The sequence below is a fragment of the Macrotis lagotis genome, chromosome 1 (assembly GCF_037893015.1).
Source record: "Macrotis lagotis isolate mMagLag1 chromosome 1, bilby.v1.9.chrom.fasta, whole genome shotgun sequence".
In the NCBI taxonomy this organism is placed as follows: Eukaryota; Metazoa; Chordata; class Mammalia; order Peramelemorphia; family Peramelidae; genus Macrotis; species Macrotis lagotis.
The window spans coordinates 927818926-927834647 of NC_133658.1; the positions used below are offsets into that span (position 1 = coordinate 927818926).

General features: G+C 39.5%; 2 protein-coding genes across 2 annotated transcripts; both read left to right on the top strand.

The window, feature by feature from the left end:
* Positions 1-596: 596 nt before the first annotated feature.
* LOC141510145 (vomeronasal type-1 receptor 1-like) lies at positions 597-1532 on the top strand. Its single transcript, XM_074220156.1, has one exon. It carries the CDS (start codon positions 597-599, stop codon positions 1530-1532), a length of 936 nt encoding a protein of 311 aa, XP_074076257.1.
* A 792-nt stretch (positions 1533-2324) lies between these two features.
* LOC141510152 (vomeronasal type-1 receptor 1-like) lies at positions 2325-3260 on the top strand. Its single transcript, XM_074220168.1, has one exon. The coding sequence runs from the start codon at positions 2325-2327 to the stop codon at positions 3258-3260; it is 936 nt and encodes a 311-aa protein (XP_074076269.1).
* The last annotated feature ends 12462 nt before the right edge of the window (positions 3261-15722 follow it).

Genomic DNA, 15722 nt, shown 5'->3' on the forward strand with positions numbered 1-15722 from the left:
TATATACATATATATATATATAATATATATATGTATATATTATATTATATATATATATGTGAATGAGTAGAAAATGTGCAGGAATATCATGAATTCATTGTATCTCTATTCAGGTTAGCATTCATGGTGGTCAGAAGAAGTGGTTTAAGGAATTTCAAGGCATCTCTGAAGAACTTCAGTATTGATTGGGAGAAATAGGAAACACTGGCACAGGACCAGCCAGCATGGCATGCCCACTTCAAAGAAGATGCTGTTTTTCCATGAGCAAAGCCAAATTATAGGAGCCAATCTGGAGTCCTCTCCACACTAAATGTTCTAATGGACCATGGTGGTAGTGACTTCTGAACTTCTATTGGACTGATCAGTCACTGGTGAGCACACTGCACCCTGATCCCTACATCATGTTGTTATTGTCTTCTTTGAAAATGAAGGACAGGGCAGTCAAGAGGACCTGAGTTCAAATTCAGCCTCAGATATTTGACACCTGAGCAAGTCACTTAACCTTGATTTCTTTACACATACAAACACACACACAAGCAACAATTTTCAGGTGCTACAGGCTCTGAATGCAAATCATCTCCCAAGAAATTAAGAATATGAGTTCCTATAAAGTTATTCTGATGGTTGTTTTTGGCACCCAGATTGCAACTGGAGTTTTGGGGAACTCTTTCCTAATTTGTCTCTTCACCATCATGATCTTCAGTGGACAAAGAATGAGGGTCATAGATATGATTCTCATCCAGCTGTCCTGGATTAACTGCTTAATGATTCTCTCCAAGAACATCCCACAGACAATAGCAGTTGGGAACCTAAAGAATTTCTTGAATGTTCATGGCTGTAAATTTTTCTTTTACCTTCATAGGGTGTCCCGTGGTCTTTCCTTAAACATGACCTGCCTCCTGAGTAGCATTCAAGCCATCACTATCAGTCCCAGCAGCTCCAAGTGGGCAAAACTTAAAGAGAGAACCCCAGAGTTCCTCACCTCCACCTGTTCCCTCTGCTGGATCTTCCATCTGCTACTAAATATTCTTGTTCTTAAGAAAATTAAAGGACCGAGAACGTCTAGAAATACTTCAAACTTCCTGCCTTATGGATATTGTTCTACTTCGGTGACTACAGAGGTTACTGCTTCCCTATTTGTAGCTATGGTTTCCGTCCCTGACGTTGTGTGTGTGGGTCTGATGGTCTTTACCAGTAGCTACATGGTGTTGCTTCTTTACAAACACCACAAGCAAATCCGGCATAGTCACATGACCAACCTTTCCACCAGATCCTCCCCTGAGATGAGAGCCTCCCAATCTATTTTGCTCCTGGTGAGCACCTTTGTAGTCTTTTATTCACTCAATTCTATCTTGGCAGCATATATCCATTTCAGAAGGCCAGAACCCTGGTTGGTGCACAGTTCTACCTTCCTGTCTGCTTGTTTCCCAACTTTTAGCCCATTTGTGTTGATCATCAGTGACTCCCAAGTTCTAAGGTACTATTCTGCTCTCCGGGGAAGGCATTTATGCAGCCTTTCTCTGAATCTCTAGTGCTCAGTTGAGAGCCTGGCCAATATAATCAGGGGCAGCTAGGTGGTGCCATGGATAGAGCACCAGCCTTGGAGTCAGGAGGACCTGAGTTCAAATCTGCCCTCAGACACTTAATAATGACCTAGCTGTGTGGCCTTGGGCAAGCCACTTAACCCCATTGCCTTGCAATATATATATATATATATATATATATATATATATATATATATATATAATATATATATGTATATATTATATTATATATATATATATATGTGAATGAGTAGAAAATGTGCAGGAATATCATGAATTCATTGTATCTCTATTCAGGTTAGCATTCATGGTGGTCAGAAGAAGTGGTTTAAGGAATTTCAAGGCATCTCTGAAGAACTTCAGTATTGATTGGGAGAAATAGGAAACACTGGCACAGGACCAGCCAGCATGGCATGCCCACTTCAAAGAAGATGCTGTTTTTCCATGAGCAAAGCCAAATTATAGGAGCCAATCTGGAGTCCTCTCCACACTAAATGTTCTAATGGACCATGGTGGTAGTGACTTCTGAACTTCTATTGGACTGATCAGTCACTGGTGAGCACACTGCACCCTGATCCCTACATCATGTTGTTATTGTCTTCTTTGAAAATGAAGGACAGGGCAGTCAAGAGGACCTGAGTTCAAATTCAGCCTCAGATATTTGACACCTGAGCAAGTCACTTAACCTTGATTTCTTTACACATACAAACACACACACAAGCAACAATTTTCAGGTGCTACAGGCTCTGAATGCAAATCATCTCCCAAGAAATTAAGAATATGAGTTCCTATAAAGTTATTCTGATGGTTGTTTTTGGCACTCAGATTGCAACTGGAGTTTTGGGGAACTCTTTCCTAATTTGTCTCTTCACCATCATGATCTTCAGTGGACAAAGAATGAGGGTCATAGATATGATTCTCATCCAGCTGTCCTGGATTAACTGCTTAATGATTCTCTCCAAGAACATCCCACAGACAATAGCAGTTGGGAACCTAAAGAATTTCTTGAATGTTCATGGCTGTAAATTTTTCTTTTACCTTCATAGGGTGTCCCGTGGTCTTTCCTTAAACATGACCTGCCTCCTGAGTAGCATTCAAGCCATCACTATCAGTCCCAGCAGCTCCAAGTGGGCAAAACTTAAAGAGAGAACCCCAGAGTTCCTCACCTCCACCTGTTCCCTCTGCTGGATCTTCCATCTGCTACTAAATATTCTTGTTCTTAAGAAAATTGAAGGACCGAGAACGTCTAGAAATACTTCAAACTTCCTGCCTTATGGATATTGTTCTACTTCAGTGACTACAGAGGTTACTGCTTCCCTATTTGTAGCTATGGTTTCCGTCCCTGACGTTGTGTGTGTGGGTCTGATGGTCTTTACCAGTAGCTACATGGTGTTGCTTCTTTACAAACACCACAAGCAAATCCGGCATAGTCACACGACCAACCTTTCCACCAGATCCTCCCCTGAGATGAGAGCCTCCCAATCTATTTTGCTCCTGGTGAGCACCTTTGTAGTCTTTTATTCACTCAATTCTATCTTGGCAGCATATATCCATTTCAGAAGGCCAGAACCCTGGTTGGTGCACAGTTCTACCTTCCTGTCTGCTTGTTTCCCAACTTTTAGCCCATTTGTGTTGATCATCAGTGACTCCCAAGTTCTAAGGTACTATTCTGCTCTCCGGGGAAGGCATTTATGCAGCCTTTCTCTGAATCTCTAGTGCTCAGTTGAGAGCCTGGCCAATATAATCAGGGGCAGCTAGGTGGTGCCATGGATAGAGCACCAGCCTTGGAGTCAGGAGGACCTGAGTTCAAATCTGCCCTCAGACACTTAATAATGACCTAGCTGTGTGGCCTTGGGCAAGCCACTTAACCCCAATTGCCTTGCAACAATCTTAAAAAAAAGAGAGAGAGAGAGGCTGGCCAATATAATCAATTAATAAGCTTCTGATTGGATGTGACTGATCTTCAACCCCAGGGTTATAAAGTTTCTGATACCATATTTTCTAAAGATTAATCTATCAGAGTTTTCCATTGAGAATATCATTCCAAGAATTCATTGCCCAGAATGAAGGGTAAGTGGAGGTCTATAGAGGTCTTTGCAAATGACATCTGTGATTGAACTCGGGAGGACATTTCTCAGATTTATTGTTCTGCATGGCAATATATCACAGAATATAGTTGAAGAGACCTAAGAAGGAGTCTGGTCCTATACATTCCTTAATGTACCTAAAAAAAACTAACCAAGCTCTGCTTGGAGACTTCTAGGAGAGGAAACCCTACTGATTGCTCCAATGATGCATTCTACTTTATACAGATGAGATTGTGATGAATGCTTTTGGCTCTACCCCTTCCCAGTTCAGATCTCTCTTGCTGTCACACTATAGCATGTGACTGTTTATCCTTGTATCGCTTCCTGGGGATAAGAAGAACTTAATCTCTTTCCAGATGAAAACACCCTTCAAGAATCTGAGAACTTGTTTGCTTCCTTAAGTTTAAGTAAAGTTGTTGCTCAGGTTAAACTTCTTCCATTCTGGCAGGTGAGTCTTTTTTTTTTTTTTTTAGGTTTTTGCAAAGCAGTAGGGTTAAGTGGCTTGCCCAAGGTCACACAGCTAGATCATTATTAAGTGTCTGAGACCAGATTTGAACCCAAGGACTCCTGACTCCAGGTGCTCTATCCACTGCGCCACCTAGCTGCCCCTCTGGCAGTTGATTCTAAGGAGTGATTGAGTCCAATTCCCATTCTCTCTTGCTAAATTGACTTAGTAGTTTAACCCAAACACAAGTATTTATAATTATCACTGGTCCTGAAGTGAGTAAGAGCTGAGTTCAAATAGTATCTCAGACATTAAAAGTCAGAACCTGGACAAGTAACTTAAACACTGTCTATCTCAGTTTCCTCATCTGTAAAATGTGGACAATAATAGCATCTGTTTTGCAATGTAAAGGGTAAAATGAAATATTTGCAAAACACCCTGCAAATCCTAAAATAATATATAAATGCGTGATATTTTCTTTTGCTTTGTGAGAATGTAGTAGCTGTTACTCAACATCTGAGGGTATTATGGAGAAAAGTCAACCATTTATTCTTCTCTTCTAACATACCAAAGCAGCTGGTTGGTAGCATCCCATGCCCATCCCCCTCAGTGGTTGGTGCCAGGTTCTCTCACTTGACTAGGGAGAGATGTCTTTATCAATGAAATAGCTCAGATTGTTTGCCTACAATTCCTTACGACTTCTACTCATTCTTATGAATTGGGTTTCAAGGAAAATGTTGTTAGTGAATAATATTAATAATGTTGGAAAGGCATTCCATGCATGCCACTAGAGCAGCAACTTGCACCTAGCTATAACTTCAGAGTTTGTAAAGTGAATTACAACTCTGGGAAAAAGAAGCTGTTATCTCCATTTTATAGATGATGAAACTGAGGCAACAAAGTCAACTAACTTGGCCAGGGCCATGTAACTAGTAAGTGTCTGAAGATGAATTTGAATAAAACTGTTTCTGACTCCCAGACCAGAGATTTCTCCATTGCACCAAAGCTGACCTTAGAACCCAGAGAAAAAACAAAATTTGACTTCTGCCTGTCACACATTTTAGCTGTATGACCTTGGGCAAGTCACTGAAGCTCTCAATAACCTAAGAAACTTGAAGTTGTAGAGAAGGTGACAACCTGAAATGTTAGATGAGGTTTCCCTATCCTGTAATTTTTTTAAGGTAATCAATTTTTTTAGTGTTCTTTTTTAAAACATTAATTTTTTAAGGTAATTAATTTTTAATGACAAATGCTGACACCAGCATTACAAATGACAGTAGAAAAATAGAATTTGAATTGTTTCCTCTCATACAAAGATTTGACCTTATAACAGTTGGTGAAATAGTTAATACAAAAGGATAAACTGATTTGAGTTACAACCAACATACACAGTGTGCACAAGGGTGAAGAGCCTTCTGAATGTGGAAGTTAATGGCACCAGTGCTTTACATCCAACAAAGCTGTTGCTTGGTGTTTTGTTTTTAATTAGGCTTTATAATATAAAAAAGCCCATAACTTAAACCATAGCAATTAGGAAATAAGGATGCTAACAGAATTTTTATTAGAAATTAAATACCATGCCTAGATTCTTATCTCCATCTACCAAAACAGGGGTGGGGTGTCCTTTTTTTCTGCCAAGGGTCATTAATTTATTTCTGACATCATTTGGGGGTCATACAAAATTATCAGCTTAAAAATTAGCCTGTTTTATTTGGTTAAACAATTCATTCCTAAAAGGCTCCTAGATTTACTGAATTTGGAGTCCTGCCAGTGGTTGCTATGTTGCCACCATCTTATTTACTCAATGCTTCAACATTGGTGAATTTACAAGCTACGTAGGATAAGTATAGATGGGTAGGTATTTGCTTTTCTGGAAGGCATGCCTCAACTAATGATCTCACTGGGCCATTAGGGTATCAGAAAGGCTTAGGGTCACAGGCCAGAAGAAAATGCATATAACTATATAGTCTTCCTTTTAAAGTTAAGTCTAAGAAACAAGTAGCTTCCCACCCCCAGCCCCCATCCTCAATTCTATCACCATGCAAGCAATGTTGCAAACCATAATTCTGGCTTCAACATATATTGCTCTTGTCCCACAAATCCCAAGATGGAAAGTGATTCCACATAACATCAGGAGGAAAATAACATTTTGATATCAAATTACCACCTTTTGTTTAAATTCATTATTCCTCCTGTAGGGTATTCAGGTAACATCTGGGTCCATAAGTACTCCCAGATACTAAATATAAAGAGAATTAGACACATTTTTGCATGATTGTTGCATTTAAGTATATCATTTACATATGTCACAAAATATTAGCTTTTAAAATCATCACTCTAGTGTTAAAATTCTTTCAAAAATGTTCTTAGATTTTCTATTTCTGAACAACTGGTTCAAATTCAGTTTGGGTTCCAGTATGAGGCCCAGGAACTCAGCTTGACCCCCCACTCAACTTTGACACATCAATTTGCCTGCATATGCCTAAACAGGCCTTGAATCTGCTGCCAGTGGATATGAGGATGAATATCATATGTCCATTGATAATGGTAATGCTGATACCAACGCTTTAGGAAGATTGCCCACTTGATGAATTTTTTTTTTGCAGTACTGCTGAAGAAACATAAAATGTAATGTCTCATTTGAAAATTACCTTTTTTTTTTTGCCAGAGAATTCAACGTACTCAAGTAGACTCACAAAAATAAAAATGTGTCAGGGCAGAGGAAGCCACCATAAATAGGAGCCTAACTAACAAGTATATTGTTACCACTGTTAACCAGAATTTTCTTTAGGCTAAAATGAAATGACAAAGTTAGTTTTATCCATGAAGTTTTATTCTCTAAGATCTTACTGAACCCATGAGTGGATGGTATCATTAACAATGCCAACCAAGAGCTTAATGAGGAAACTATTTATAGAAATTTCACAAAGGATTGTAAAATTTTGGCAGTCAATCAATCAGATCACACATTAGTATATAGAGGTGTCATTGATTTCTTTCTGATTATTAGTATGATTTTCTAATCCATCCATAAGATCTGTTCTATGTCAGAACTGTCAAAGATCCAGTTAGCTCCAGGAACTCCCGTCTCTTCTGACTTGATATTTTATGTTATCAGATATAATATAGACATAAAACATTGGGATTTCTCCCTTTCTGAAATGTCACAAGTATAAGGATTTATTCAGTCTCTCATAGAGATAACCAGACTAGTTTCCTTCCTTCTCAGGATGGTCTTTACTGTGATTGTTGACACAACTGTGAAAGTCAAACTGGTAGATGCAGTTAGAGGGAGGCTAGGCTATTTCACCCAGACTGAGCTGCCTTCAGATTTATAACCAGAGACACAGACCTTGTGGAGGGCAGAGGCTAACATTCAGACTTACAAACCTCAAAGAGAGGACTGATAAAATAATATTTGATCAGAAATATAGTATTAAAGAGTATCAGACAGACACAAAGCCACTCTTGGCTTTGGGGAAACCTGGGGTTGATATATGCCTCTGGCATATCAAGTGCTGGACCATGGGCAAGTCTATGGAGCCATTGGCCATTCTCTAAGATCAGCTGTAGACCAGTTGATCTCCAAGAGAGAGGGCTTTCTCCATTGAAGTCACCTATGCTACTAAAGTCACAGGTCCGGTAAACAAGAAAACATATGCCCTGGACTAAATAATAGAATTAGAAATAATAAAAATAGAAAAATGGATCATATAATAGTGAGGTCGATTCCAAATTGAAAAAAATCTGAGGTCATCAGGAACAGATGCCCACTTTACAGGAGAAAATATGTTAAAAACACAAAACAAGGTAAGAACCGAGATTAGTCTGTCATGTTGGCAGCACCTGATAAGATAGAGGTGATGCTCTATATCATTAGAGCTTGGAGGATATAGTCCTTGCCTTGACCTCATGCTGGGTCAGAGAACATTGATTTTAGATAACTGCAACTGCTACCTTGTCATCCTGAGATGACCACAAAATAGTGGTTGCTGTAACAAATAGGTGAGCCTGTCCATTATAGGCTATATTACCTAAGGAGACATATTCTTCCCCCAATCTATTCAGTTTTCAGGAATTATCAATTTTAACAGTATCTCTTCCCTGCTTCATGGTTTCTGTTCTCCCAGAGCCTCCATCATAATGTATGTATGCTTTAATTCCCAGCTGCACAATTTCAATAATTATTTCAATAATCTCCTGATTAGTTTTCTGATCCATTGGTTTTCTTGACCAATCTATCCTCCACACAGCAGTATCATATTTCTAGAGTCCTTGGTCAAGAATGTCTCCTTAAGCCCTCTAAGGATACAAAATCCAACCCCTCTCTTTGATATTTGAAGCTTTATATAACCTGAATCAAAGCTCTTTATAGCATAGACTCATTTACCCAGTAGGGGCAGATTGGGACTCCAGAAGTTATATGCTCTTTCTGCTCTCAGGTTCCTCAAGAAGGAGGCAGGGTATTTTCGAATGCAAGAGTTTATTTGCCTTTATTGTAGTGCCTCTGCTATGATTATCAGCCAGTGTGGTCCAAAATACACATAAAAGTCTGAGATATTCTCTACAAGTCCACACACATGTAGTCCAAAGAAAAGTAACCTCAAGTTTAGAGTGCATATATGGAAAAGGGGATAACTCACAAATCCTCCCAAATTCATTTTTCTGGAATCCTCAAGGTGTTTGTTCTTGGGTAAACTGTGCATTTCTTTTGATCTTCTCAGGGAGTCCTGAAGCTTTCTTTCCCCAATATATTTTGTTTATGACAACATTCACTGGTTTCTCCTTGGATGCATCCACTGATGTCTAGCAAGACTGGAGAGTGCTGTGAAAGCCTTTCTATACTGATACCATTCCAGATGTTTCTCCCCAGCGTGTATTCTCTGATGTTCAACAAGTTGTCTCTTATTTGGAAAAGTCTTTCAATACTGATTATATTTATAAGGTTTCTTCCCCAGTGTGAATCCTCTGATGTATAGCAAGACTGCTGTTGTGTCTAAAAGTCTTTCCACATTGATTACATTCACAAAGTGTTTCCCCAGTGTGGATTTTTTGATGATCAGCAAGACTGGAACTTGCTGTGAATGTCTTTCCACACAGATTACATTCATAAGGTTTCTCTCCAGTGTGGATCCTCTGATGACGAACAAGATGATTCTTATTTGTGAAAGTCTTTCCACATTGATTACATTCATAAGGCTTCTCTCCACTATGGATTTTCTGGTGTTTAGCAAGACTGGGGTGTTCCATGAAAGTCTTTTCACAATGCTTATATTCATAAATTTTCTCTCCAATGTGGATCCTCTGGTGAAGATCAAGATGGCTTTTATTTGTAAAAGTCTTTCTCAACTGATTACATTTGTAAGTTTTCTCTCTACTGTGCATTTTCTGATGTTCAGCAAGACTGAAGTTGTGTTTAAGTCTTTTCACATTGATTATATTCATAAGTTTTTCTCCTGGTGTGGATCCTCTGATGATGAGCAAGAGCTCTCTTCTTTGTAAAAATCTTTGAACACCAATTACATTCACAAAGTTTCTCCCCTCTGTTAATTCTCTTAAATACAGAATTGATTTCTCTCCCAGTGCAGTCATAGGCACAATCATTCATGAATTTTGGCTTGTGAGTTTACTTTGTGTTTCCCAAGGCAAAGAGAAAAGTATTCAAAATTAAATGGGCAGTCTCAATCCTCTGAAACTGTCATTAGCCCAAACCAAAGGATGATTTCATTTACAAAGAGCTCCATACACAATCACACTGGATGCTCACAACAAACCTTTGATACAGGCAGGGCTGGAATTCTCATTACATTCACAACTCAGGTCATGAGTTCAGAAATGGTTCAGAGTGGCTTGACCCAAGCAACTGAAATTAGAACCTTGTGTCTGGGCATATTTTGTTCATGTACCAAATTGTTTCCACTTTGAATTTTGATGCTTCATACTTACTTTCACTGTCTGCACTTTTAATCATTTCTTCATAAACACTAATCCAATTGATGCACAAACCAAAGATTCTGATTATTTTAGAATGTAGCTTAGGTGTAAGTATGATCTGATTTCTCTGGTGATCAATTTCTATCTTTGTTCTGACAAAGCATCTGTGATCTATGATGATGAATATTTATTTACCTGAGGAAAAAGATTTTTTTCTGACTCATTACTTTTTTTGGGGGGGGGTAACCATTATTTATTTCTTTACAAAAATTTATCTTTACATGTCTCTGAGGGTCACTAAAGCAAAAATAAATTTCTTGTAATAAATAGAACTTTTAAAAAATGCCTGGTATTCCTCCATGACTGAAAAAGTGTCTAATGAAGTAATCTGAGACCATCATCCTTTTCTAAGGAAATGGACAGCATGCTTCCCTCTTAAATCCTTTTGCAGCCCTTGCCATTTAGGGGTTTACAAAGTCCTTAGAGGGTCCAGACAGTGATCCAAGGGGTTTGTGCTAGATATTGTCAGTGGCACCCTAAGTGGCCTATGCTCATGTGTCTACCATAATAGGATGACTTCTGCAGTGATTCCAAACCATCACAATCAGGCTTATGATGGTTTTGGCTGTTGGGAGCCAGGGTCTTTAAGCTATTTGACACAGTCGCGGCAAAAAAAGACTCAGGGCAGTCACACTGCCTGATGGAACAACATTTCCTTCTTCAATATATATAGGGATTCCATGTATACCCATATATATAGGTCTGTTATTAATTACAGTACTGACTCATCCTAATAGTGGAATGACTATAAAGGAAGGATTTCAGAGAAATTCCTTGAATAAAACAGATTGTGAACTCTGTGCAAATTTAACAGGACTCCCTCTCCCTGAGGCATACAAAAGGCTTCAACATTATGAAATATCTGGAAAACGCCAACAAGGAGATGCCAGAATATATACAGGGAAAGCAGATACAAGATAGGTCAGATAGAATTCCAGGGCAATTAACAGTTTTGCCTCCCCCCCTTATCATACACAGAAATATATGATAAAGATGGTGAGAGAATAGTCAGTATAGGTGACCAATATGTGAGCTCTAACAGCCTTACTTTATTGGGAAAGAATAAAAAGTCATAGAAACTGTAGTGTCTACCAACAAGGGCTGAAAAGAAAATTAGTTATTGAAGGAGTCAACGGACAGGTGGACAAACATCACTACCCTCACTATAGGTTGTCAAGGGAGCGTATCGAAAACATTACATGTGCGGTACAAAAACATAGAAGCATTCCATTAAACAAATTATATCAAAGATTATTATCAGGAAAGTTCTGTTTAATCAAGAACTTTCCTATGCAGCAGCAAACTAGGCAACAGGCAGGTTGAGATCATCACGGTCTGAGCAGGGACAAGAAAATTAATTACATGATTGATAATCACACTTGTAACCACTACATGATCTAACTTGTAACCATATGAACTATGTGATTAATGATGAAAATTGGACACTCTTGTAACCAAGGAAATGATTTTAGTTTGCTTGTTTCATATGATTTTTGAGACTATAAAAATAAATCTAAGCAGCTGACAGTCCGTCAACCTGCTCCTCCCTTTGCCCACTTGTTGACTCAACCCATTTCGCCAACTCTATCCCTCCTGTCAGGTTCCAAGGACCCCGCGGAGGCTGGACCCCCTCATTTGGCATCATGCAGTGATGACATCATAGTCTGCTTCAAGTGCAGCATGTTCTTTCTTCTTCACATCCAAAAGTTTCCAAATTTCCAGGAAGGTTCTTTATTCACATGAACATTGTTGCCAACATGCACAGACCCTCCTCATTTCCCACTTTTGTTCCTACTTGTCTCCCTGGTAGCTTTTCAAAGGAATTATTTGGCAATGCAGATTTGTCATTCAATAGACTTTTAGTGAAGAGTGTAGCTGCTTTGCCAGAAACTTGTAACTTGAAGAAATTCTATTCTTACAAAAGTGGTTTTAAAAACATAAACATTATTAACAACAACAACAGAGTAATATATGCAATCAAGCTTCCAGTGCATTGATCATTTATCAGTAGGCTACTTGCGGGCAGGTAGGTGGCAGAGTGAGTAGAGCACTAGTCTTGGAATCGGGAAGACAGGAGTTCAAATCTACCTGAGACATTTGACACTCACTAGCTGTGTGACCTTGGGCAAGTACTTAGCCCTGACTGTTTCACATCAGGGTCGTCTCCAGTTGTCCTAACTCTTATCTGGTCACTGGACAGAAATGGATCTGGGGGAGAAAGTGAGGCTAGTGACTTAGCCCAGCCCTCCTCATTCCAATCCAAGTCACGTGCTTGTCATGACTTCACCTCTCTGAAGTCACTCTTCAAGAGTGAAGGACAAAAAGCATCACTTGTCAAGACCCAAGTAATCCCCTTTGTCATGTTCTAACCGAGATGGAATCTGACAAGATGCAACTCTGAAGATCACAGAGGATTTCTTCTAGGTTCCTGAAGGTTCTCCTACATGGGATACCTAGGAATCTACCCCCCAAGTCCCTAAACTGAGGTGGTGATCAACATCAACCTGGGCAATGATTCTCCAAGAATGAGACAGAGATTGAGTTACAGAGATAAGGAAAGTGTCTCAGGCTGATGATTTATGCAAAGATTAGTTTTGGATGACTTCCATCACTCCTTGGATGACTTCCAAGTGGCCTTTACTCCTCATGTGCTGCTGAATGCATAAGAGAAGAAATCATGAAACCAGGCTACCTGGGTCCCCTACAAATTGAAGTGACGTTATCTCACTTGGGCACTCTTGAGGTGAGACAATCCTTTGACATCTCCTTGAATGACACCTTGTATCATCAAAACATGTAGATATTTTCATTAGAATCCCACTCTCCCTTATGGGTTTTGCCCCATGCAAACTTTCTCATCTAAGAACTAGGTCTCATATCAATAGAAAAACTGGACATTTGTCAATAACTATCTTCTCCTCATCTCATATGACTAAGACACCTTTGTGTCCTTTTTAACATTATATCAGTAGAAAAGATCATCCTTCTAAAGAAAATTTCTTTATGTGTGAAAATGAACCAGACTATGAGCTCCATAGGAATGGAGGAAAGCCCTGGCATCTCTCTATGTCCCCAGTATATAGGGCCTGGGATGTAATATTAATAAACATTTGTTGACTTGAAGGACTTATATAAGAAAGAACTTTTATATAGCTTAAACCCTTTTTTATCTTAAAATATTTTTTATTTTTCTTTATTTACACATTACTAAAATATTCTTATTTAAGAATAAACATAATACTCTCTCCGCCCACAAAAATATAAAACCTCATGAGAAATAAAATAAAAGGAAGAGGAAAAAAGTGTGTTTCAGTCTGTGTTCTGATACCATCAGCTTTCTTTATCTTAAGTCCATCATAGAAGTAACTTCCATATTTTTCTGCAGTTGCTGTTGCTGCTTCTAATTCCCTCCATCCATTCCTCCCCACTACCATCCATTATATTTTTTTCTCCTTTCACTCTGTCCCTCTTCAAAAATGTGCTGTACAGCAGCCGAGTGGCACAGTGGACAGAGCACTGGCCCTGGGGCCAAGAGGACCCAAACCCATATCCCACCCCAGAGACCAAGAAACCACCCAACCCCGTGGTCCCCAACAGGCCACTCAAGCCCACCACCTTGCATAAAGGAAAAAAGGAAAATGTGTTATATCTGACCATCCTCTCCTATGATCTACCCTCTCCTCTATCATCCACATTTCCCCTCCTCTCCCTTTTCTTCTAGATGTCTACACCCTATTGAGTGTGTATACCGTTTCCTCTCTGAGCCATTTCCAATGAAAATGAAGGTTTCCCTCATTCCCCCTTGCCTTCCCCTTTTCCATACCATTGCAAAAACTACATGAAGTATCTTAGCCTATTCTACCTCTCCTTTCTCTTAATACATTTCTCTTTCACCCATTGACTCCATTTTTACAATATCTTCAAATTCAGCTCTCTCCTGTGCCTCATCTATAAAAGCTCCTACCTGCTCTATTAAGTGAGAAGGTTCATGAGTATTATCAGTGTCATTTTTCTATACAGGAATACATGCAGTTCATCATCAAGTCCCTCAAATTTTCCCCCTCTCCTCCACTCTCTGTGCTTCACCTAAGTCCTGTACCTGAAGATCAAACCTTCTGTTCAGCTCTGGCCATTCCGACAGGAACATTTGAAATTCCCCTGGTTCATTGAAAGTCCATCTTTTTCCTTGGAAGAGGGCATTCAGTTTTGCTGGGTAGTTGATTCTCAATTGCATTCTAAGCTCTTTTGCCTTCTGGTATATTATATTCCAAGCCCTAAGAGCTTTTAATGTAGTTGCTGCTAAGTCCTGGGTGATCTTGACTGCAGCTCCATGATATTTGAATTGTGTCCTTCTGGCTGCTTGTAATATTTTCTCTTTGACTTGGGAGTTCTGGAACTTGGCTGTAATATTCCTGGGGATTGTTTATTGTTTTGGGATCTCTTTCTGGGGGAGATCAGTGGATTCTCTCAATGTCTATTTTGCCCTCTGCTTCTATGATATCAGGGCAATTTTCCTGTAGAAATTCTTTAAAAATGAGGTCAAGGCTCTTTTCCTGATCATGACTTTTAGGTATCCCAATAATTTTTAAATTATCTTTCCTGAATCTGTTTTCCAGATCATTTGTTTTTTCAATGAGATATTTCATTGTCTTCTAATTTTTCTTTCTTTTGGTGTTGAATTATTGTGTCTTGAGTTCTTGAAAAATCATCTGCTTCCTTTAGCTCCATTCTACATCTGAAGGATTTGTTTTCCTCAGAGAGCTTTCTTATCTCCTTTTCCATCTCGCCAATTCTGCTTTTTAAAGCATTCTTCTCCTCAATAACTTTTTGAAGTGTTTTATCCATTTGACCTATGTGGTTTTTAACATGTTATTTTCTTCAGCATTTTTTTAGATCTCCTTTACTAAACTGCTGACTTTGTTTTCATGTTTTTCCTACATCTCTCTCATTTCTTTTCCCAATTTTTCTTCTATCCCTCCCTTACTTGATTTTTCAAAATCTTTTTTTCAGCTCTGTCATAAACTGAGCCTGACTGCTATATTTCTTGGGAGTCTTTACATGCAGAAGCCTGGACTTTCTTATCTCCTGATTGTGTGGTTTGGTCTTCCATGAGACCAAAGTATGGTCAAGTTCCCTTTTTTCATGTTTACTCATTTTCCCAGCCTGTGCCTGGTTTTGGGGTGCTTCCTGAGCTTTTGAGCATTTTGGGGACACCCCCCCCAAGAACCTCAGTGTATGAGACTCTGACTGCTCTTCTGGTCTGGGAATGACCACATGCTTACCCCTCTGCCCCAGAGGCTGTGTGTGTGTGGGGCGGCCTGCTTTATGGGGGGCCTAGACTGCAACTAGGGTCTGAATGTGGTCAAATCCCCAGAGTCCTGTTCCAGGGATAGAGGACAGACCTCAGCAGTCTCCCTCCACTCCCTTATCTTCAGTGGGCTGGGCACTCAGGATGCAGCTGCCTGGAGGCTCCTGCTGAGTGGCCATTTTCTGGAATCTAGGCTGCATTGAGTACCATGGCCACGTCGAGGGTTTGGGCTTTGCACTTGCTCTGGCAGAGATCTCCCTGCTGATCTTCCAAGTTGTGCTTGTTGCTCCCTGGGGTGCAGATCAGGAAACTGCTTTTGCTGCTGGGAGCCAGTACTCCCAGGC

Coding starts and splice junctions, on each gene's coding strand:
- LOC141510145 (XM_074220156.1), top strand. CDS start 597: ATGAGTTCCTATAAAGTTATTCTGATGGTTGTTTTTGGCACCCAGATT.
- LOC141510152 (XM_074220168.1), top strand. CDS start 2,325: ATGAGTTCCTATAAAGTTATTCTGATGGTTGTTTTTGGCACTCAGATT.